The following is a 22,494-nucleotide window of genomic DNA, read 5'->3' as shown; positions in this document are numbered from 1 at the left end:
TAATGACATTTGAAATATTTCTGTCAGAGCCCCTGCTATTTCTACACTAACTTCCCTCAATGTCCTGGGGAATATTCTGTCAGGACCCAGAGGCTTATCCACTTTTATATTCTTTAAAAGCACCAGTACTTCCTCTTCTTTAATCATCATAGTTTCCATAACTACCCTACGTGTTTCCCTTACCTTACACAATTCAATATCCTTCTCCTTAGTGAATACCAAAGAAAAGAAATTGTTCAAAATCTCCCCCATCTCTTTTGGTTCCACACATAGCTGTCCACGCTGATTCTCTAACGGACCAATTTTATCCCTCACTATCCTTTTGCTATTAATATAACTGTAGAAACGCTTTGGATTTATTTTCACCTTACTTGCCAAAGCAACTTGTATCTTCTTTTAGCTTTTCTAATTTCTTTCTTAAGATTCTTTTTACATTTTTTATATTCCTCGAGCACCTCATTTACACCATGCTGCCTATATTTATTGTAGATCTCTCTCTTTTTCCAAACCAAGTTTCCAATATCCCTTGAAAACCATGGCTCTCTCAAACTTTTAACCTTTCCTTTCAACCTAACAGGAACATAAAGATTCTGTACCCTCAAAATTTCACCTTTAAATGACCTCTATTTCTGTATTACAACCTTCCCATAAAACAAATTGTCCCAATCCACTCCTTCTAAATCCTTTCACATCTCCTCAAAGTTAGCCTTTCTCCAATCAAAAATCTCAACCCTGCAGTCCTATCCTTCTCCATAATTATATTGAATTGTATTAAACGAAGTAGCATCAAAGTAAACTATTCACTGTATATTATAAGATATACATTTAACATCCACAAGAAAAAGGTCCTTGTTCCCCTCAAATATTTCATCTTTCACCTTTAAGCTATGACCTAATCTCACCCAGCCTCAGTGAAAAATGTTTACATTTACCCTATCTATGCTCCTCATAAATTTGTATACCTCTATCCAGTCTCCCCTTTTTCTCCTATGTTCAAAAGAATAAAGTCCTAACTCATTCAGCCTTTCCCTATAACTCACGTCTTCAAGTTCTGCAAACATATTTGTAAATTTTATCCGCACTCATTCAATCTTATTGATATGCTTCCTATACATAGGTGACCAGAACTGGACACTAGTCCTCATCAATGCCTTATACAACTTCAATATAGCATCCCGACTCATGTACTCAATACTTTGATCTATGAACGCTAAGATGCCAAAAGTTCTTTTTACGACCCTAGAAAGATATCACCAATACTCCCCTATAAAATGAGGGGTGACTTAATTGAAACCTATCAAATAGTGAAAGAATTTGATAGAGTGGATATGGAGAGAATGTGTTTTATGGTAGGAGAGTCCAAGAGGAGAGGACACAGCCTCAAAATAGAGGGGCATCCTTTTAGAATAGAGATGAGGTGGAATTTCTTTAGCCAGAGAGTGGTGAATCTCTGAAACTTGTTGCCACAGGCAGCTGTGGAGGCCAAGTCTTTTTGTATATTTAAGGCCAAGGTTGGCAGATTCTTGACTGGTCAGGGTATAAAGGGATATAGGAGGAGGCAAGTGATTGGGGCTGAGAGGACAAATGGATCAGCTATGATGAAAGGGTGGAGCAGACTTGATGGGCCAAATGGTCTAATTTCTTACGGTCTAAAATCCTCCAACTTTACTGGAAGCATAAACAACCAAAATCAGTGTTTTCCCAGAAGCCAATAATTGCAGCATGATGACCTTGTTACACAGAGTCAGAAAGCCAGATTGTTCACAAACACTGGAATAGTAGGTTTTTTTTTTTAGGAGCTTAGTTCTACGTATGGCAAGAGAAAAGATTACTAGGGTAGACAGAAAAAAGGAAATGTGAAATGTGATCAAAATCTCTTTCAAAAAGTGCAACAGCTCCACTGACTTCTGAGATCTATATCTTGTCTTGTACTTAAAATGACATGGAGGAAATCATCAGGCTCGTCTGCTCCACACTGGCTTCCTGGGGAGAAATCCCATTAATCCCATTTCACCTTCTCCTTACTTCTCTGTGTGTCAATCTCTGTCATACATATCAGGCATCTGATTCTCTGTTTTCCATTAATTTACAGTATTTAATTAACCTACACCTTTGGTTTGTGGGAGGAGACCAGTCCATGTAAAGAAACACATAGAGAAAGAACTTCCTCCTCAAACACAGTAATTGAGATCAATATTGAAACCAGGTCCTTGGTGGTGTAAGACAGGAACATTAACTGCTGAGCCAGTCCTGATGAAGTGTCTCAGGCCAAAACATCGACCCTTTATTCCTCTCCATAGATGCTGCCTGACCCGCTGAGTTACTCCAGCATTTTGTGTGTTATTCAAGAGACAATTAGAAATCCTTCATCTGTTATTTAAAGTGACTGTAATACAGTAGATCTACTGAAACAAGCATTTTCAGTGTAGCATCTTCAACAGTTAAAATCATCCAAGCCCCTTCACAAGTCATTTAGCCAAATCAAAATGGACGTTGAATCATAGGAATGAGAATGAAGAGTTGGGTTAATGAGAATGGCTTTAAAGGTTCCTATGGAAGAGAATAGTTTAAGGAGATTAATAATGGAACTCAGCATCATAAGCTACTACTGGCTATGGTGGACCACAGATGGGAGGACTCAAATTAAGCCATATTTGGAAGAACAGAAAATTCTGAGTGATGGTATGGGTGACAAAAGCAAAAAGACAAGTAATATTAAACAAACTGAACTAAGAGATTAGTCAACAGCCAGAGAGTAAAATATTCAACTTTATCCTAGTGTAATGTGACAATCACACAGGATAAACTGCTCAATCTTTAGCGCTCCCTGAAACAGTCATTTTGATTTTAGTATCTTGTAGTTCAAAAATGATCCAAAATGCACACTTCTGGAGATTTGAAAAAAATCACCTAACACACACACACATTTGATATTTCAGCAGCTTTCTAAATTCAACTTTTGAACATATAACCATTTGCCTTGTAACAATGTAAACCAGAGTCTAATGAGGGGAAGAAAAATTATGGCAACTCTTCATTAAACCTGTGAACTAATTTGAAAGTAATGATTTTTTAATGATTATCACAAAGAACGTAAGCCAAAACTGAAGGAAATATGCAATGTGTTTGCTCCTTGGAGGCTACACATTCTGTTCATTTGATGTGCATGAATCAGCTTTCAATATTTATAATATATGCCCATCTGTTTCCAAAGAATTCTTCAAAGCTTTTAGTTTGCCTTAAACATCCATATTTACCTGTACTGCAAGAGCACGAGCTACCAATCCTCGGAGGTATTGCATGGGATCTTCAGGTCCCTGCCACTTAGTCTGCCAGCTCAAAGGACACTGTGCAGATAAAATTTTAAAAAATTAGAATATAAACCTCTACATGATAAAGCTAAAATATTTATTCCATTTCCGGCTGTTCCTCCGCCTGCTTCACGAAAGCTTATTATAGATAAACTAAAAAAAATCATGAGCTGAGATAATGAGTGAATTGATCTTAAGTCCAAAAGGACCAATTATAAATTGCCAGCCCCTTTTTATGTTTCTTTTTGTTCATTAAATGTTGGCATTGCTGGCTCTCATTGCCATTCCAGTACTGTGCAGCTAATGAGCAACTCACTAAGCCATTTCACAGGGTAGTTGAACAATCATATTTCTGTAGGTCCCTGATAACATAAAGGCTACAATGGGTAGATTTCCCATTTGAAGCATTTTATAGACATTCCATGACATTCAAAGACACCATTGCTAACACTAACATTTTTCTTCTAGACTCCCCCTCACCACATCTGATTTTCTTTTCCACTGATTTTAATGAGAATACAAAATGGGCAAATGATTTACAAGCCGATTACAAGCTTCCAACAAACATCAATTTCACTCCAACAAAACAAAAGCATTTCATTCTTACCACGATCACTGTTTCACTATCAATTTATCCCTCCTCCTTTCCTTACACTGATATATTCTCTTTAATTTCTATGAGTGTTCATTAAGACCAGTAGGTGATTAACAATAGATACAGGAATTTGTTAATTTTGGAACTATATATGAATATGAAACATTATTCAGTACAACTAAGACTTTATCTGAGACACAAAGAAATCTGAGGAGTTATACAATACCACATTAGATCTTTCTGTTCATTACAATTTTACATTAGGCGACATTGGAATTTTACAAAATATTAGTATAACAGTAGTATAAGATATGTGACAGGTAAAAATATTTTGAAGATTGTTCTTAACTGATTCTTTACAGAATGTGAAGGACAAATTAAGTAAGAAAGTTTTAACACTTATTTTTCACCTAACAAAAATGAAAATATGTATCTTCGTCATCTAAATATGAGAAGCTTTTACACGTTTCATAGGGCAACAGTGCTATTTCAGGTATTGCAACTCCAGATCAAATCAGATTAGATTAGTCTATTGTCATATGCACAAAGGAGCAATGAAATTCCTTGCTCATAGAGAAAACAGAATAAACAGTACACATGGTAAAAATAAATACAACAATACAATGATGAACACAGAACAACAGAATGATGCAAAGATTGTAGCACAATCTAAAGTAGAGCAAGTTAAGTTATAAATGTAGGTTCCAAGGCCTAGGTCAAAGATTTCAGAGATAACCTTATTTGGTATTATAATGTTGAAGGTTGAGTTATAATCAATGAATAACATCCTGACGTGTATTCTTATTGTTGAGGTGATTCAGAACTGAATGTAGTGCAAGAGAGACAGTATTCTAGTAGACCTATTTTTCCTTTATGCAAATTTCAGGTTGTCTAGATTGTGTGGGCAGGTAGATTTGATGTGGGCTGTTACCAGCCTCTCAAAGCACTTATGGGAGAGGTTTAGAACTACTGATCAATAGTCACTGAGGCAGGACACTTCACATTTCTTGGGAACTAGAATGATGGAGATTTCCTTGAAGCAGATGGGGACAGCAGACTGTTGAAGTGAGAAATGAAGATGTCAGCAAAAGCAGACACCAGTTGATTGGTGCATAGTTTCAGAACCTGACCAGGAACTCCTCAGGTCCAGCTGGTTTCTGAGAATTTACTTTCATGAAAAAAGATCCAGCTTCTCTAACTGAGAATTATGGGACAGAGACAGTGGAAGATTAAGGATGTACCTTGGTGGAACTTTATCTGCTCAAAACAAATGTCAAAGGCACTGAGCTCATCCAGAAGAAATGCAGCATTGCTAGCAATCGCCCGTGATTTCAGCTTATAGCATGTAATGACATTTTAGGCCTTATCACAGTCACCTGGCTACAGCCTGCTTGAATTGAACCCTGCACTTGCTCTGGCCTTCCCTCTAGGAATCCCTGATAGCTTTATGGAGATGATATTTGGCTTACTTGTGGAGCTGAAAGCACAGCTTCAATTATAAATATGTTCAAATTTAATCTCAGATGCTGTGTGAAGTTTGTACACTGAGCAGCAGTTTATTAGGTACAGAAGTGACCACAGTTGTGGAACCCAGTGTGGTCTTCTGCTGTGGTAGCTCATACACTTCAAGATTCAATGTGTTATAAATTCAGAGAAACTCTTTTGCACACCACTGTTGTAACACATGGTATTGGAACTACTGTCACCTTCTTGTCAGCTTGAACCATTCTGGCCATTCTCCTCTGCATTCTCCCATTAACAAGACATTTTTTGCCCACAGAACTGTTGCTCACTGGATTTTTCTTGTTTCTCCACACAATTCTCTGTAAACTCTAGAGACTGTTGTGTGTAAAAATCCCAGGAGATACTCAAACCACCCCATCTGGCACCAACAATCATTCCATGGTTAAAGTCACTTAGATCATATTTTTCCCATTCTGATGTTTGGTCTGAACAATAACTGAACCCCTTGACTAAACCTGCATGCCTTTTATGCATTAAGTTGCTGTCACATGATTAGCTGATTAGATATTTACATTGACAAGGTGTACAGGTGTACCTAATAAAATGGCCATTGAGTGTATGTTCTCACCATAACTATGTGGCTTTACCCTTGCTGCTTTGGGTTCCACCAAAGGTGTGTTGGTTGGTAAGTTAATTGGCCACTGCAGAATTACCCCAGTGTTGGCTGTTGTGGGTAGAATCAGGGAGTATCAAAGTGCATGTATAAGGTAATAGATTACAAAGAAATGAATTGGTAAGTGGGATTACTCTGAGAACCAGTGTACATTTAATGGAGTGAATAGCTACTATTCAGCAGTATGAAAATGGAAATATAAAGTAATTTTCAATGACTTTTGTGGTTTTGTTGGAATGAAAATGCAGTCTCCTAGTGAGTACATGCTATGAAAAAAACTAAATAGCTAATATACGTTTCACAATAGGCCATTGCACAACTTTGACTTTTCCAAAAGATGCAATGCTGGTTTATCATTTGTACCAAAACATAAACTTGTTAAGTAAATGACATTTTGAGAAATTAATTAGTACAATGGCAACAATTTTAGATTAAATTGTTTTTGACTTCATAATCTAGCCATTAATCACACAGATAATGAGACTCAATTATAAGACAACTTCAAAATACATTTTCTGGCACTTAACTAATCTAATTGATCACCGGCTGCATTGATCAGGAATTAAGAATAATATACAGTAGATTCCAGCTAATTGGGACACATTGGGACCAGTATATTTTGGTCCAAATAAGTGGCTACTGTGATTAACCATTAGGCATAGTAACAATTTATGCATTTGAATGAAATACAGAACAAATTAGAATATTACCAATACTACTATAGTACTAAAAAAAACTTTTACTTCCTCATAGTAATCGATGGAGGAATTTATCCATTGAATGCTGTGACGTTCCTTTGATTGACTGTAAATGAACAAAATCAGTGCAGGTAGTGGACTGCCTTCAGACAATAGTTTCAATGATTGCATCCTCCAAATCTTTATTTTCATTGTGACATTCAAGATGATTGTCGATACCTTCAAATTCTTCGTAATTCCTACTTGTTGAAGTAGTGAAATCATTTCATTTTCATCCCAAGCTGTTTCTGGCATCTCCAAGCCCAAATGCTTGGAACTGCATTGAGCAAAACAGTAATGAATTGTTTTACTGCTTGGCTCTTGCCAACTATCAGTGACAAAAATCACTGCTTTTTGAACACATGCGTAACTGACGCTATTTAAAACCTATTTGCTCTAAGCATGATGTAGTTTCTAACAAATACACAAGTGCACATGACTGGCACTAGTTAGAAAGTTCAGCAACTGTCTGCTGTTCCAATTAAGTGGCAGAGTGTCCCAAACGAACAAAAGCAATCTAGCCATTTTCTCAATTAGCTTTTGTTATTTTTTTTTTTTAAAAGAGTTGTTCCAAATAATTGCCTGTCCCGACTAACCGATGCCCCAATTAACCAGAATCCATTGTAGAAGTTTTTATTCTTGACTGAATACATGAAGATATTTGACATTTTGAATTATTTACTTCTGGCTTTCTCACAGAAGTAGGTCCTGAGAGATAAACGAGGAACTATCCTACTTCAAGGATTTGTGTTTGTCTTTATCAGTTATAAGTCATGGTTATTGATCATAGCTAGGAGGTTACGATTGTTTGCTATATGAGAGTGAAAAGAAGTCACATTTATTTGCTTGTGTTTGAGGAATGCTGATATTATTGTTTAGGGACTGTTTCAAAGCAGAGGACATTGCTTTTTAGATCAATGTTGTTCGACAGCACAGCAAGTAAGCACACTGGCAAAGGAATGCAAAGTTGCAAAACGTGCATAGCAGGTCAAGCTGTGTGAATATAACGATAATTGAACAATTATCTTAGACCTTATTATGACCCTTGACCCATTATGAAATAAAGAAAATGAGTTAGCATAATTTGTAGAATTCAGTATCAAATCCGGAAGGCTGAAGTGTGCCCAGATGAAAGATAAGTTGTTGTTCCTTTAGCTTGCCTTTGGTGTTTTTTTTTAGTGCAAAAGGTTAAAGAATGATTGATCTGAGTGGCGGTGGGATGAAGAATTAAAACGTCAGGCAAGAGGAAGTTCAGGATTACCTCTGCGGACTGAATACAGGTGTTTTGAGAAGAAGTAATCAAATCAGTATTTTGGTTTCCTCAATGCATTGGAGGCCACACCATGAATACCGAATGGAACATACTGAAATGAAGAAATTCTGATGGATGAATGGTGCATATAGAAGAAATACTTGAGTTGCCAAATGGTGGAGAAGGAAAGTGAAAGGACAGGATTTGCATCTGTTGCAACTGCATGAGAAAGCACATAAAAAGATGAGTGATGGTAGAGACAGAGCAAGCAGGCATTAAGGAAAGCAACAGTCCTTTTGATGTGCTGAAAAGAAGTCTTTTCCTCCACTCTTCTACCCCTTCACTTCCTCCCTCTCTGTATCAGAATGGACCAGGCACTTCAGGTATGATATTCGCACAGCCTTCTCTCCTCAAAAGCACAGCCTGACTGGCTGCCTGTGTCCTGTACCCCTGTTCTTTAGGAACTCTTACATTCTCGTCTATATTCTCAATCACTATGTATCCATATTCACAGCTGAACAAAGTACCATGTTCTAAAGTTTATTAATGCCACACTTAGGTAAATGTCAACAAGATCATGTCATCTCATCTCTGAAATACAGCTCTTTTATACATGTTTATATATATATTCTGTAATAAGATCTGGCACCAAACGTCCTTGGAAAATCTCAACCTCAGCAATGATGAGCAAGTTACTAGCATGTAGAAAGCATCTGCTTTCACTCTACTAATGATATGGGAGCCATCTGAAGGCCAGCTGGTCAGAATTCAGGACTAAAATACTTGTGTGAGGAAGAAAGTTAAGGATAGCAAGGTTCAGGGACCTTAATGTAAGAGATGTTGTCAATGAAGACAAAATGAAAAAGAAAGCATATATAAGGATTATGATGATGAAAACTTACAGGGCCTTTGAGAAATATGTGGAAAGCAGGAGGGAAGTTAAACAGGGAATCAGGAGGATTAATAGTGTCTATTAAAAGTACTTGGTGGGTTATATTAAAGAAAATCCCCTGGCATTTTATATGCAATGCCCTGGTTAAGATTTTTACTGCCATGCTGTAGGTATTTCATTTTAGCAGTTCTGTAAGAGCAGTCTGTTCTGCTTTCAGCTTGTTTGGGTTTGATTTGAGATAAGATGCTAGTTATTCAACATAGGAATGTGGCGTCAGCCAATCAGGATGGTAGAATTGGGGGGAGAGGTCTTCTTGGCAGGAGCTGGGAGGAGACAGAGAAAAGATGGCTGAGGATGCTGTCCCTTTTACATAAGGTGTTTTGTGCAGATGAATGGCTTTAAGGAGGAAGGAGCAATACTCCCGTCGGAGACCCATTTGTTCGAAATGGATTTCGAGCAACAGTCAGAAGGTGGTGTGTGCTTTCATACAGACTGAGAGTCCAGCGTGTGAGTGACAGTCAAGTTCAAGATGAGCTCCAACTTAAATGCACCTTTGACTGTTTAAGAGTAATGGGCTTCTTTTTTGTTTTTTTTTTCATTTAATAACTTTGTTTGCTTAAATTAGCATTATTAAATATACTTCTTTATAATTGTATGCAGTGTACAATCTGTTATTTCTTGCCTGGGGTGGTAAATCACACAGTATTGACACAAACCAGGGTTTGGGTGGGCAAGACATCCCAACCACATGGAGTTGGCGGGACCAACGTTGTATACACTCTAGACAGACGGAGCTAGAGAAGGTGGGTTTATCGCCACGGGATCCAGTGGCTGTTAGTAAGGGGCTAACAAGCCGGCTTTCCAGAGACACCCACAGAAAAAGGGTTTCAAATATATACAGTACATTAATACCTAGAGTACAACAAGGGAGAGGACAACAAGGGAGAGGCATTTGGACAGACGCAGAAACAGGCAGGGCACACATGCAGTTTGGCATCATAGTTAGCATTGGCATCGTGGATGGAATAGCTTGTTTCTGTGCTGTAACATTCTGTGTTCAATGCGATCAACTGATAAGGGGACTATGCAAATCAGTCACCCAAACAATGTACATAAGGGGCACAATAATTGGTGAAAATGGTACACTGGAAGAATTGTACCTGGTAAGAATGTTTTGCATAGATTTCTACCTTCTGTAGTATTTTGTTTCCAAATAACAGCAACTTGCATTAACTGCAGAACTATTCCCATGCCACTTTAGGGGATATAAAAGCAGCTTAGTCAAAGAGGCTGGGTGTCAGAAGCATCATAAGAGAAAGAAAATAAGTGATTAGATTTAGGAAATAAACACTTAGCTTAGAGTTTTGACAGTTGAAGGTATCACCACCAAATAAAGAACAATTAAACTGGGATTGATAAAGAAGCTAGAACTGGATAAGAACAAACATATTGAAATCTTCAGGATTGGAGGAGATTAAAAAGACAGAGATAAAATCATAAATAATTCTGAGAATTGGTATTGCTTAATGAGAGCCAATTTAAGCCACTACAAAAAGCATGATGAATAAATAAGCCGTGTAAAGAGTTTGGATAGGCATATTGTGTGTCTATTTGACTTCAGGTTAATGGAATACAGATGATTCTGGTTAATTTGGACACATTAGGACCAACGCATTTTAGCCCAATTAAGCGGCTGCCCCAATTAGCCGAAGTTTCATGGAAATAGTTAAAAAGAGATAAGAAATTTTAACTACTGCTTAATCAGTAACACATTATGTATTTAAATGAAAAAACTAATCAGAATATTACTAATACAGCATCATAAAACTGTGTATTAGGTCCCAATAGTTATCAATGGAGAAATTCATTCAGTGTACATTGCTGACTTCTTTTGCTTGACTGTAAACAAACAGAAATCAATGCAGACACCTAGTGCAGATAATGGACTGCCTTTGTACAATGTTTTGCTGGTTGCAGCCTCCAAATCTTCACTTTCGTTGTAGCATTCTAGATGATTGCTGATAGTTTCAAATTTTTCATAGTTCCTAACTTAATGAAGTAGTGAAATCTTTCTGGCATCTTCAAGCCTGAATGGTTGAAACCCCAGTAAGCAAGACAATTCTGAATTGTCTGACTGCTCATTGCTCAGCAACTATTTAGTGACAAAACTCACTACTTTTTAAACACAAACACATGCAACTGATGCTATCTAAAAACTGTTCGCTCTAAGTAAGGTGAGGTGTCTAAAGGCCATACAAGTGCACGCAACCAATGTAGTTGGAGAGTTTGGCAACAGTCTCCTGTCCCAGTTAAGTGGTATAATGTCCCAAATAAATGAAGGGAAGCCTGGCTATTTTCCCAATTAACTGGAATCCATTGTATATAGTAAGGCCAACCAGGAATTAATTGAAACAGCAAAACTGAGAAGGAACAATGATATTAAAGAGCAGCAGGATGAGGTGTAACATGAAAAGAGTTGGACACTGTCACAGTAAACGAAATGAGACGCACTAGTGAGAGCATAGTTTTGTAATGTAAAACTCCTCTAAGGGTAAGGTGACAATTTACAATCTTGAATCTTGAAACACAATACCAAGTTGTAACAGCTCAGTTTGGTTAAGGAAAAGGCATGGATATAGTTATCAATACACTGGTGACAGAGAAGAGTGTGAAACCCGAATAGACAGGAATCTATTCATATGAAACGACCAACAAGATCAGAATCTAAATTTCAAAGTGTTGCCTGTAATCTGCATGAAGAGGAATTATTTGTTCAATACATGAAGGATGTCAGCCAGGTATTGGAAGATGACGCTGGAAGGGGAGAGAAAGTCAGCGGAGAGAAAGTCAGCAGAGACAATGACGACTGAATATGTCTACAAGGAAATTAAAACTATGGATAAATCTATTCTGTCACTCTAGTTTAAAACTTCTCACCGCATCATTCAAGCTCTGGAGGTATGACATTGAAAATGCAGAAACATGAATGGATTTCTAATTCATCATAATTTGATTAGAAATTATTGTGGTCAGAATAATCAGAATAAAACATATGTACTGACTGTACAGTAACATCTTTTCATCATTAATATGTTAAAACATATTGGATAAAATTTACTTGAGATTAAATTACACTTACACTGCAAGATGCAAGAAAGGCATTCAGCTGCATTCTTCCTCTGTTGTGACCCCTGAGTCTCACCTGTTTAATTAAGCCCTTTGCCCTTAGAAATAGTGACTCATTTCTAATAAAACATGGTTCCTGTGGGTTATGGTCTCTTATTTTTATTGTTTTTCCAACTATAGCATTAAATCTGATTTTTATATTGAACAATCTAATTTTCTAATTTACCCAGGTAACAGTAGATTATAATTTCCTGAACAACTTCAGAACATCTAACACGGACAAGAGAGAACATGGAGTAAATAATTTGCTGTCAAGCAACCACTACGATGTTGGAAATTACAGTATCAGAGTATGGAAGTTCTGGATGGCGAGCTGTTAAATGTGTATACCTGGTGTCACACCTGGTGATGCTGAAGTAGAAGTTCTGTTGATCTTAGGGCAACAACCTGTTTAAGTAAATTTAAAATGCTACAAGATTGTAAATTAGAATGCAGGTTCCAAAATACCAAAGTTGGCTGATGAGTTTTGCAGTAGGTTTAGATTAGACTGAAGGAAATATCCAAAAAAATTGCTTCTGGCACCTCAAGGTTGCAAGTCAGCATCACTAGAAATTCAATGACTTGACAGAAGCAAGGAAAGTGCCCCAGTGGTCTCGTCTCTTTACATTGGGTATGCTAGACATCAATGTAATCTCACACTGCAGAATTAAAAGATGCACAAGACCTTCACACAGTATTCTATGGCAAACTTCCCAGGAAATATTCACAATTAAATCTGAGATTAAAAAGGTCTGCATGAGCAACATAATCAAAACAAGAACATCTCCTTTTTAATATCATTTTGGTCGAGGCACATGTGCCCATTGTAGTAAAACTATTATTCATGGGAACAGATGCTTGCTGTTGCCTAGAAGTTATTTGTGATGTGATCTTCTTCCTTGACAAATTCAAAGCAGAATTAACTGATGGTGGCAACTGCCAAGAACATTATCTGAAGCTCAGGTAGATATCTGCTTCAATAGCCATTTCACCTCAGCTCTTGCACGGCAGGGAGGCCCTACTGTGCGAGAGAGGACCTGACAAGCAACCATGCAAGGAAAGAGGAAGTGAGGACTGATCTTGCTGGAGTATTTGGGTAGCATCTATCTTGAGGAGCAAAGTATTCATGACCCTTTCTAACCATGATGGTTACAATGACCCCAAGTGTGATTCTAATCTAAAACTGGAGTTAGTAGCATTTTCATCCAATATGCTGGTCCATGTCAAACTATGGAAATTAGGAAGCAGGCTTTTCAATTATGGAAAAGAAAATTCATCTCTGTATCAAAGTGGAAAGCAACAGGCAATGATGTTGCAGGCTTTAATATGCACAGCATGACATGCAGACGGCATCCATATTGAAGTCGCAGTCATTTCGCACAGAAACAGGCTCTTCATCCCACCAAATCAGCACTGACCATGAAGCACCCAGTTATATCCATTTCTTTAAGGTTGTTATAGCTGGGGAGTGGCAGTGGGGACAAGCTTCCATTACTTATTAAATGCTCCCAGTGCCGTGTGTCTCAAATATCCTCTGACAATCAGATCTAGCTCCTGTTCTTCACTTGTAAATTAGCTACTGAGAGTAGAAGAGGAAAAGTTGGGTTACTGGTGTCTTAAAACCAGTCGGTTTGGGCAAATGAGACTCGTCAGCTGTGGTTGGCAGCTCATCTGGGAGATGCAAATCTCTGATCTCAAACACCTGCTGCTCTGCGGCTATACCCACTCATGACAAAGGCTTCAGGAGTAAACCCTGAGGAAAAATCTGGAACTGGAGTCCCTGAGACAGTCCTACAATGAGTTTAATGCTGACTGGCAACTCCTGCGATGCTGCTGGTGCCAAACTGTGTCAGGGTCTGCTATTTTTGTTATGTGGAGAATACTCACAGGGTCACAAGGGGAAAATGGAAATTCCATAAAGACAGCACCAAAGGTTATGATAGAACTGGAGTTGCAAGGCTGTAGTTCTACAAGCTGCACAACTATGCTGCCTTATGCAGTATTGTTTATTTGGGTCCAAAAACTTTAGATTTAAATAGGCCACCTACAAATGTCTGAGGCATAGCATATACAAAATATATAACAAAATAAAAACAATTTTCAGAAGGTACCTCTTGATTCATCAGGGCATTTGCCAGCTTCTGCACTGAGGATGTTAATAAAGATGTTCCTCTTATAACTTTGCTCAACGCTGCCAGAGACTGATGAACACTTTGCACCAACTGTATGGCATTGTATTGTTCCAAAGCTATGAATGACTGGATAGGAGAACCCTGCTTCTCATTTGGAGGAGATATTTTTTGGTGAATTAACTGAGAACCCTAAGAAGAAAATGGTAGATGTTAGAAATGAAATTAATTAAAAAAAAAAAAAATATTGATAATCTTCCTCTTGCTATTCTATAAAAGATTTACACTGATTTTTCATTTTCAATACACTATTTAGGTTTTAAACAAGAATAGGTTCAATTTATTCTCATGAAGTTAAAGGAGGAATATTTTAGGAATACTACATAAACCAGCATTCCACCATATGCTTCCAAACAAGCAAGATAATAAAAATTGTCTCCTCAGAATTAGAGAAAGCACATTAAATTTTTACTTCACTATCCCACTAATGTTTCAGTGTGTAATTTTTATTCTTTGCACTGGCAGTCAATGCTGTGTCTTTATAAGATAGAATAAGCCTAGAAGCTTTATCCTGTAACATAATTTTTATACACATTACATGATTGAGCTTCTATAAAAGCATTTACTAAAGAACAAAAAAATTGCTATAACTGCCAGAGGCATGTTGAGAAATTATACACAAATTCCAAAGACAGAATGCAAATTTCAAATTTAACCTACACTGTCTCTTTTCAGGGATGAAAAAAATAAGCCGTTTTCTAAACTTTTAAAGAGATTAAGGCTTTCAAATAAATTATTAGTAACAACATTGAAAGCAAGGTACTCCTTTACTTTAAATGACTTTTTCTTCACACCGAGAATATCAATTGTTTTTTGAAAAGCAAACTACAGATGCTTGAAATATGAAATTAAAAATAAGAAAATTCAGGAAATACTCCAAGTTAGACAGCATCCATGGAGTGAAAAATGCGTTAATGCTTCAAGACAAGGAATTTTCATCAGAACAATTCTGACCTACTAAGTTTTATGAATACTTTCTGCTCCTGAACCAGCTGCAATTCTGCCAATTCATTGTCATGCTAATTGTGTTATTAAGAAGGAGAGGAAGGTAATAATTCAAAATATAATCCATCTTGGTTGCCAGTGAACACCAACTAGATATTGGAATCTCTATAATAAGCAATACTTGGTACTACAGCTAAGATTAATAGAGTCATAGACCCACACAGCATGGAAACAGGCCCTACAGTCCACCATGACCATGCTCCTCATCTATTACCCATCCACACTAGTCCCATTTACAAGACTTGGTCCATAGCTTTCTATGCCTTGACAATTCAAGTACTTCCCTAAATACTTATTAAGCACTGTGAAAATACCTACTTCCCCCTCTGACTTAGGTAGATTGTCCCTAATTCCAGCCATTCTACGGGTGAAAACATATCCTCAGAATCTCCAAAATCTCTTCCCCTCTTACTCCAAACCTATATCCTTTTGCCTTCTGTTTTTGGCACCTCTAGTTAGAGAATTGTTTCCTGCTATCCACCGGATTTATACATCAATCATATGTGCACTCTCACCCCTCAGTTTCCCCTGATCTCTTGCTAACCTGTCTTCATAGCCACCATCACCCTCTGCCCCCTATTGACTTCGCACCCAATTTGTCAAATTGCCTTGGCTTCCATGGGATCTTCAACCAGTTTCCTGGTGTATCTCCTTTGCATCCTCTTCGGTGCATTTTTTATCCAACAGGGTGGTAATCAGAACTGCACATATACTCCAGCTGTGGCCTATCCAAATTTTATAAAATCTGTAACATAATGTTCCTGGTCTTATAGTCTAGGCCTGATTATTGAAAACTAATACTCTGTACTGTTTCTTTATCAGCTTCTCTACCAGTACTACCAACCTTAGGGATCAATAGATTTCTACACTAAGGTCCCACTGTTCTTCAGTCTGTCTTAAGGCCCCACCACTCATTGTGTATGTTCTACCCTTATTAGCCTTCCCAAAGTATATTATCTCACACTTACCAGGGTTAATTGCTACTTTTTTTATTGATCTGCCTATTTTACCAACTAATCAATATCTTCATCAATATTACCAATTTACATATCATCTGCAAACTTATTAACCACTCCTCCAACATTCATATCCATAGCATTATAACAAATGAAAAACTAAGTTCTCATCACTGATTCCTGTGAGATGTAACTATTGATCACACGCTTCCAATCACAAAGACAACCCTTCACCATTGTCCTCTGCTTGTCACCGTATCAGCTCTGGATTCCATGTCCCAAGGACTCTAAACTTTTGGACTAGTCACTCATATGGAACCTCATCAAATACTTCACTGAACTTCACATAGAGTTCTCAGTGCATCTTTTGAATCGTTTGAAACCTTCTTCTTGTAGCAATTTACATAATGCTTCTGGGGTCTGCTGATTGTTGATGAAAAACCCCAGAGAAAATTTAGGCTAATTAACTAGATATTTTTCATTACACATACATACACTAAACAGATATACAAGTGATATTTTACATGGATAGCATCTTACCTGGTTAAGTTTTTTCCAGAGGTTAAGAATGGGAGACAACTCAGTGGACCAAATTTCTCTGTCAAATTTGCACCCTGCTGCCATTGACCTGCTTAGAATCCTCAGCTGGGAAATGACCTGGAAAGGAGAAAATCGTGACTAGGAATAACCAAGCATTCATACATATACGTGTTCACATTACAGTGAAAACAGAACTCTCAGAACAGTTAACATAATGGATTTAAATCCATTTACAATTATCAGTAAGTGAGATTTCTATTCCAATCCTGATTCAATTCTACTAGAATAATCTCAGTTTCTGCAAGGACCAAAAAACATTAAATCTTGGGCATGCCACTAAATCTTCCATGAATTTGTGGAAGTATTAACCCCATTATCACAATCTGCATCTGAAGAAGATAATAATCTAAATATTTGAAACAGGGAGCAACTACTCAACATCACAAATTATTCCGTAAATAACAGAGCCCAAATTACCCTGCAGGTACTCACCAGGCTTAATTTAACTACAGGTAGTCCCCGAGTTACGAACGTCCGACTTACGGACAAATTGTACTTATGAACCAAGGAAGGAGAACGCTATCTGCCATTTTAAGTCAGATCGTGATGCTGTCCGCCATTTTAAGTCGTTGCCATTGACATTGTGTTGAGTGTGTAACTTTGTATTTGGCTTAAATTTTTCTTATTAAGATTCACCTTGATCCCGCCCCCCCCCCACCCCCACCCCTCATTCCGGTCAGCTGGTGGCGCAGTGAGATCAGCGCTGGGCTCGAGAACGGAGGTTCCCGAGTTCAATCAAGTGACAGACCGCTCCCGTGCCGGGTTGATGTCAAGCTCGCAACTCAACCTCGTAAAAAAAACACTGCCACCTCCAGTTTAAATTCCCACGCGGAATATTGTGGATGATTAAATACCCAAACCCAGCACAGCCCCCACTTGTCCCATTTAGCCTGTCTCAGTGCGGTGGAGTTTAGGACCCGGGGAATTCAGTGCGGTGGTCCTTAGGACCCAGCAAACCTCGGGAGCCGGCGGAGCTCGGGACCGGCCGCCCGCAGTGTTTCTGTTCCAGGAAGCAATCACGATTGAAAATAAAGTGGAAATAATAAAGCATTTGGAAAGAGGTGAAACGCCGTCGGTCATTGGAAAAGCGTTAGGCTACAGTCAGTCAATGATCGGAACAATTTTAAAGGATAATGGATAAAGTGAGAATAATGGAGCATGTGAAAGGCCCTGTCCCGATGAAAGCTACAATTATTACTAATGAACACAGTGGTTTAATTATTGGAATTCAAACATTTCTTAAGTGTTTTGTATGCATAGAAAGGTAAAATATATACTATATACTAAGATAAACATTTGACTGACGTTAAATAATACCAGATTCACTTGTTCCGACTTCCGTACAAATCCAACTTAAAGACGGACTCAGGAACGGAACTCATACATAACCCGGGGACTGCCTGTACTTATCTCAAATAACGGCAACAGTATTAATTAATAAGCTATACTAAGTGACTTCCCCATGGTAACAATGTTAATACAAAATACAACAATTTATAATGCATTGTATTTCTGATAGTTTATTACTTTGTGATTTTGATTTAGGCACAATCAATCAGATTAATATAGGGCAGCATGGTAGTGTGGCAGTTACAGCACCAGTGACCTGGGTCCAATTCTGCTGCTGTCTGTGAGGAACTTGTACATTCTCCCAATGACCATGGGGATTTCCTCCAAGCGCTCTGGTTTCCTCCCACATTCCAAAGACATATGGATTATCAGGTTAATTAGCCACATCGATATAATTGGTAGCACGGGCCTGTTGGCTGGAAGAGCTTGTTGCCATGCTGTACAGGCAGTCCCCGGGTTATCGAACGAGTTCTGTTCCTGAGTCCGTCTTTAAGTTGGATTTGTACGGAAGTCGGAACAGGGACATCCGGTATTATTTAACGGCAGTTAGTCAAACATTTGTCTTAGTATATATTATATATTTTACCTTTCTATGCATATAAAACACTTAAGAAATGTATGTATTTCAATAATTAAACTACTGCATTACTACTTTCATCAGGGCAGGGCCTTTCACATGGTCTATTATTCTCACTTTATCCTTTACCTGCATCCTTTAAAGATGTTCCGATCATTGACCAACTGTAGCCTAACGCTTTTCCAATGACCAATGGCGTTTCACCTCTTTCCAATTGCTTTGTTATTTCCACTTTATTTTCAATCGCGATCGTTTTCCATCAATGGAACAGAAAACTGTGGATTTTATGTCTATCGCTGAGCAGCAGTGAACGGTCTGATTGGCCTATCAGAGTTCTCTTTAGGAACTAGTTGACTTGATCAGCATTTCTGATTTGGCTATTGTTCACGATCACACTTAATAAAAAAAATACAGCAATAGCCGTGGGCGGCGGGTCACTCCGGGTCCTAAAGTCCACCTGCACTAAGACAGGTTAAATGGAACAAGTGGGGGCGGTGCTGACTGGAAAAGGGGGATCAGGGTGAATCTTGCTCAGAAATATTTAAGCCAAATACAAAATTACACACTCAACACAGTGTTAATGGCAATGACTTAAAATGGCGGACAGTGTCATGATATAACTTAAAATGGTGGCCAGCATCATGATCCGACTTAAAATGGTGGACGGCGTGCTCCTCCCTCCATTCGTAAGTACGAGTTGTTCGTGACTGGGGACTACCTGTATCTCTAAATAAATAAACTCACACATCACCACGTACAGGTATCCAATCACAGAATGCACCGGAGGTCAGACACGGACATAACAGGCCTGACCATTCTCAACAGGATTCATCATTGAGTCCAGAGGTGTTCAACAGATACACTGACCCTTCAGCTTTACGCCAGTCATTGTTGGACTATCTCGTGCACTTTTAGTATGTGGAAAGCAGATCAAATTAAACACCAAGTTCTTGAAACCACTCACTGCAACAGAAGATTAGTCTGTAGATCCAGCCCAACCATGAATGAAAGATAACAAATGATCTTGGCACTCCATCACTCTGCTGGTTGCTAACTGGCAAATGTTCCCAGTCCTGCAAAATCTTGATTTTAAAATACCCATACAGTAGCATGGCAGTTAGTGTGATGCTATTACAGCCCGAGGCGTTCCGAAGTTTGAGGTTCAATTCTGGTGCTGTTCCATAAGGAGTCTCTGAACATCCTCCCTGTGGAAGGCATGAGTTTTCTTCAGGTCCTCTATTTTCCTCCCACAGTCCAAAGATGTACCGGGTAGGTTAATTGGCCTTTGTAAATTGTCCCTTGATTAGGTTAGGGTTAATTGGGTTTGTCGGGGGTTACTGGGGTGGCATAGCTCAAAGGGCTAGATGTGCCTTTTCCACTCTGTATCACTAAACAAACAAATGTTCCATCATTTTTCATATTCTACGTTTATATCTTTGTCCAACCCTACGAACTTCCAACCTTTTCACTAATTCCAACTTGATGCACATTTGATTTCTTTCACCTTCCTTGCAGCTTTGCCCAAGGTGCAGCAATCCTAAGCTCTGCAATTCCCTTCTTGTGCCTCCCTCCAAGATGCACCCGAAAACCTAACTTTTTGACCTAATTTCTTGCTGCATTAGATCTTACTGTCTAAGTTTGTTAAGGATTTCAGGATGCTTAATTTTGTTAAAAACATTACACATAAACAAATTGTTTTTATTGTAGAAAGGAAAGCATTAAGTAAGAAATAACAATGCAATTAAAGAGAAGAGATGGTTATTTGGCCTGTTATAGCCAATGTGGTTAAATTTCATTTCCAAGACCTGAACCACTCTTACCTGACAAGGCTGTGCAGTACTTGGAACACATTGAACCACTGTAAATACTATCTTCCTGATGAAGTGTATGACTTCTCAGCTAGACTGAAACAGTTTGACCTGGAAACACAATTGGATCCAAACTGCTAAACACTCACTAAAATATTATAAACACACATTCCCTCTTGCAACAAAAGGCCTGCAGACACCAGTGACAAGCAGTAACTGAAGAAGGCCGAGGGTTCCCACACATCCTCTGCTCTATGTAAGAAAAGTTGCCAATCATCAGAGGCAGGAATGGTCATGGCAAATGGCAATCTTAGAGGATTGTAACAAACTTCATTATTCACTCCATGTACTTAAAAAATTCTTCAATCAGCAACTTCTTTCAGCCCTCCCTTCACACTAAAAGCTTACCCTTGTCAAAAAGGAAAGGTCAGTCTCTCTAATGCTTCAGTGCCAACCAATGCAACCATAACATGCAGAAGCACAAAGAGTGGAAGCATGCATTGTCTAGGGAGTAAATTGCCGAAGTGGGGTTGATTCATAGGACTGCTCAAGAATTAGAAGTGTAAAGTGCTAAAGAGTAAACTGAGGCTATATGGGTGGAACTGAGGAATAAGAAAAGGGATGAGGATAGTAATGGGGTTATATTATAGACCACCCAATAGTGGATTTGGAGGAGCAAATTTGTAGAGATGTTGCAGACAGTTGCAAGAAACATAAGGTTGTGATAGTAGGTAATGTTAACTTTCCACATATTAACTAGGTATCCCATACTGTAAAAGGGCTGGATGGAATAGAGTTGGTCAAATGTGTTCAGGAAAGTTTCCTTAATCAATACATAGAGGTTCCAACTATAGAGAGCGTAATACTCAATCTCCTACTAGGGAATGAAAAAGGACAGGTGACTGAAGTTTGTGTAGGGGAACACTTTGCATCTAGTGATTACAATGCCATTAGTTTCAAGATAGTTATGGGGAAGAACTTGGCCCTCAGGTTAAGATTCTAAATTGGCGAAAGGCCAATATAGGTTGCTTCCTGGCAAACGAATGCATGGTAAGTGGGAGGCCTTCTAAAATAAAATTTTGAGAGTACTGAGCTTGTAAATCAGGATGGCTAAAAGAAGATATGAGGTTGCTCTTGCTGACTGGGTGAAGGAAATTTTCAAGGGCTTTTACAGCTATATTAAGAGCAAGGAACAAAATTGATCCTTGAGAAGATCAGAGTGCATGGATCTGAAAGAGAAGGGGAAGAACTCAAAACAGATTGTTTTGCATCTGTATTTACTCAAGGGACAAATGCAGAGTCTGTAGAAGTGAGACAAAACAGCAGTGAGGTCATGGACTGTACAGGTTACAGAGGACATGGTGTCTGCTGTCTTGAAGCAAACTAGAGTGAATAAAACCCCAAGGCCTGGCGAGGTGTTCCCTTGGACCTTGCAAGAGGCTAGTACAGAAATTTCAGGGGCCTTAGCAATAGGTGGGGTGCCAGAGAACTGGAGGATAGCTAAGAAAGGTTCTAAGAATAACCCAAGAAATTATAGGCCGGTGTGTTTGACATCAGTAGTAGATAAATTATTCATAGGTATCCTAAGGGACAGGCTATGTAAATACTTGGATAGACTGGGACTGATTAGGAACAGTCAACATAGCTCTGTCCGTGATAGTAGGTTATGTCTAATCAACCTTACAGAGTTTTGGGAGAGTTACCATAAGCCATAAGACATAGGAGCAGAATTAGGTCATCCAACCCACTGAGTCTGCTCTGCCATTCCTTTATGGCTGATCCTGGATTCCACTCAACCCCATACACCTGCCTTCTCGCCATATCCTTTGATACCCTGACTGATCAGGAAACTATCAACTTCCTTTTTAAATATTCTCACGGACTTGGCCCTCACCAGAATCTGTGGCAGAGCATTCCACA

The 22,494-nt window shown here is 38.5% G+C and overlaps 1 protein-coding gene across 1 annotated transcript in view; it reads right to left on the bottom strand.

Annotated features, from left to right (window-relative positions):
• The window catches only part of dync2h1 (dynein cytoplasmic 2 heavy chain 1), a 440,753-nt gene that overhangs the window by 60,029 nt on the left and 358,230 nt on the right, over nt 1–22,494 (bottom strand). The window contains exons 85-87 of the mRNA XM_073043598.1: nt 16,780–16,896; nt 14,201–14,410; nt 3,258–3,347 (exon numbers count right to left, since the gene is read on the bottom strand). Coding sequence (XP_072899699.1) covers nt 3,258–3,347; nt 14,201–14,410; nt 16,780–16,896 — 417 coding nt within the window. The remainder of the gene's footprint in view (nt 1–3,257; nt 3,348–14,200; nt 14,411–16,779; nt 16,897–22,494) is intronic.

The sequence above is a fragment of the Hemitrygon akajei genome, chromosome 4, assembly GCF_048418815.1.
Source record: "Hemitrygon akajei chromosome 4, sHemAka1.3, whole genome shotgun sequence".
NCBI classification, from domain to species: Eukaryota; Metazoa; Chordata; class Chondrichthyes; order Myliobatiformes; family Dasyatidae; genus Hemitrygon; species Hemitrygon akajei.
Note: the sequence above shows the minus strand (reverse complement) of the source record. Positions and strands in the feature narration are given on the sequence as shown.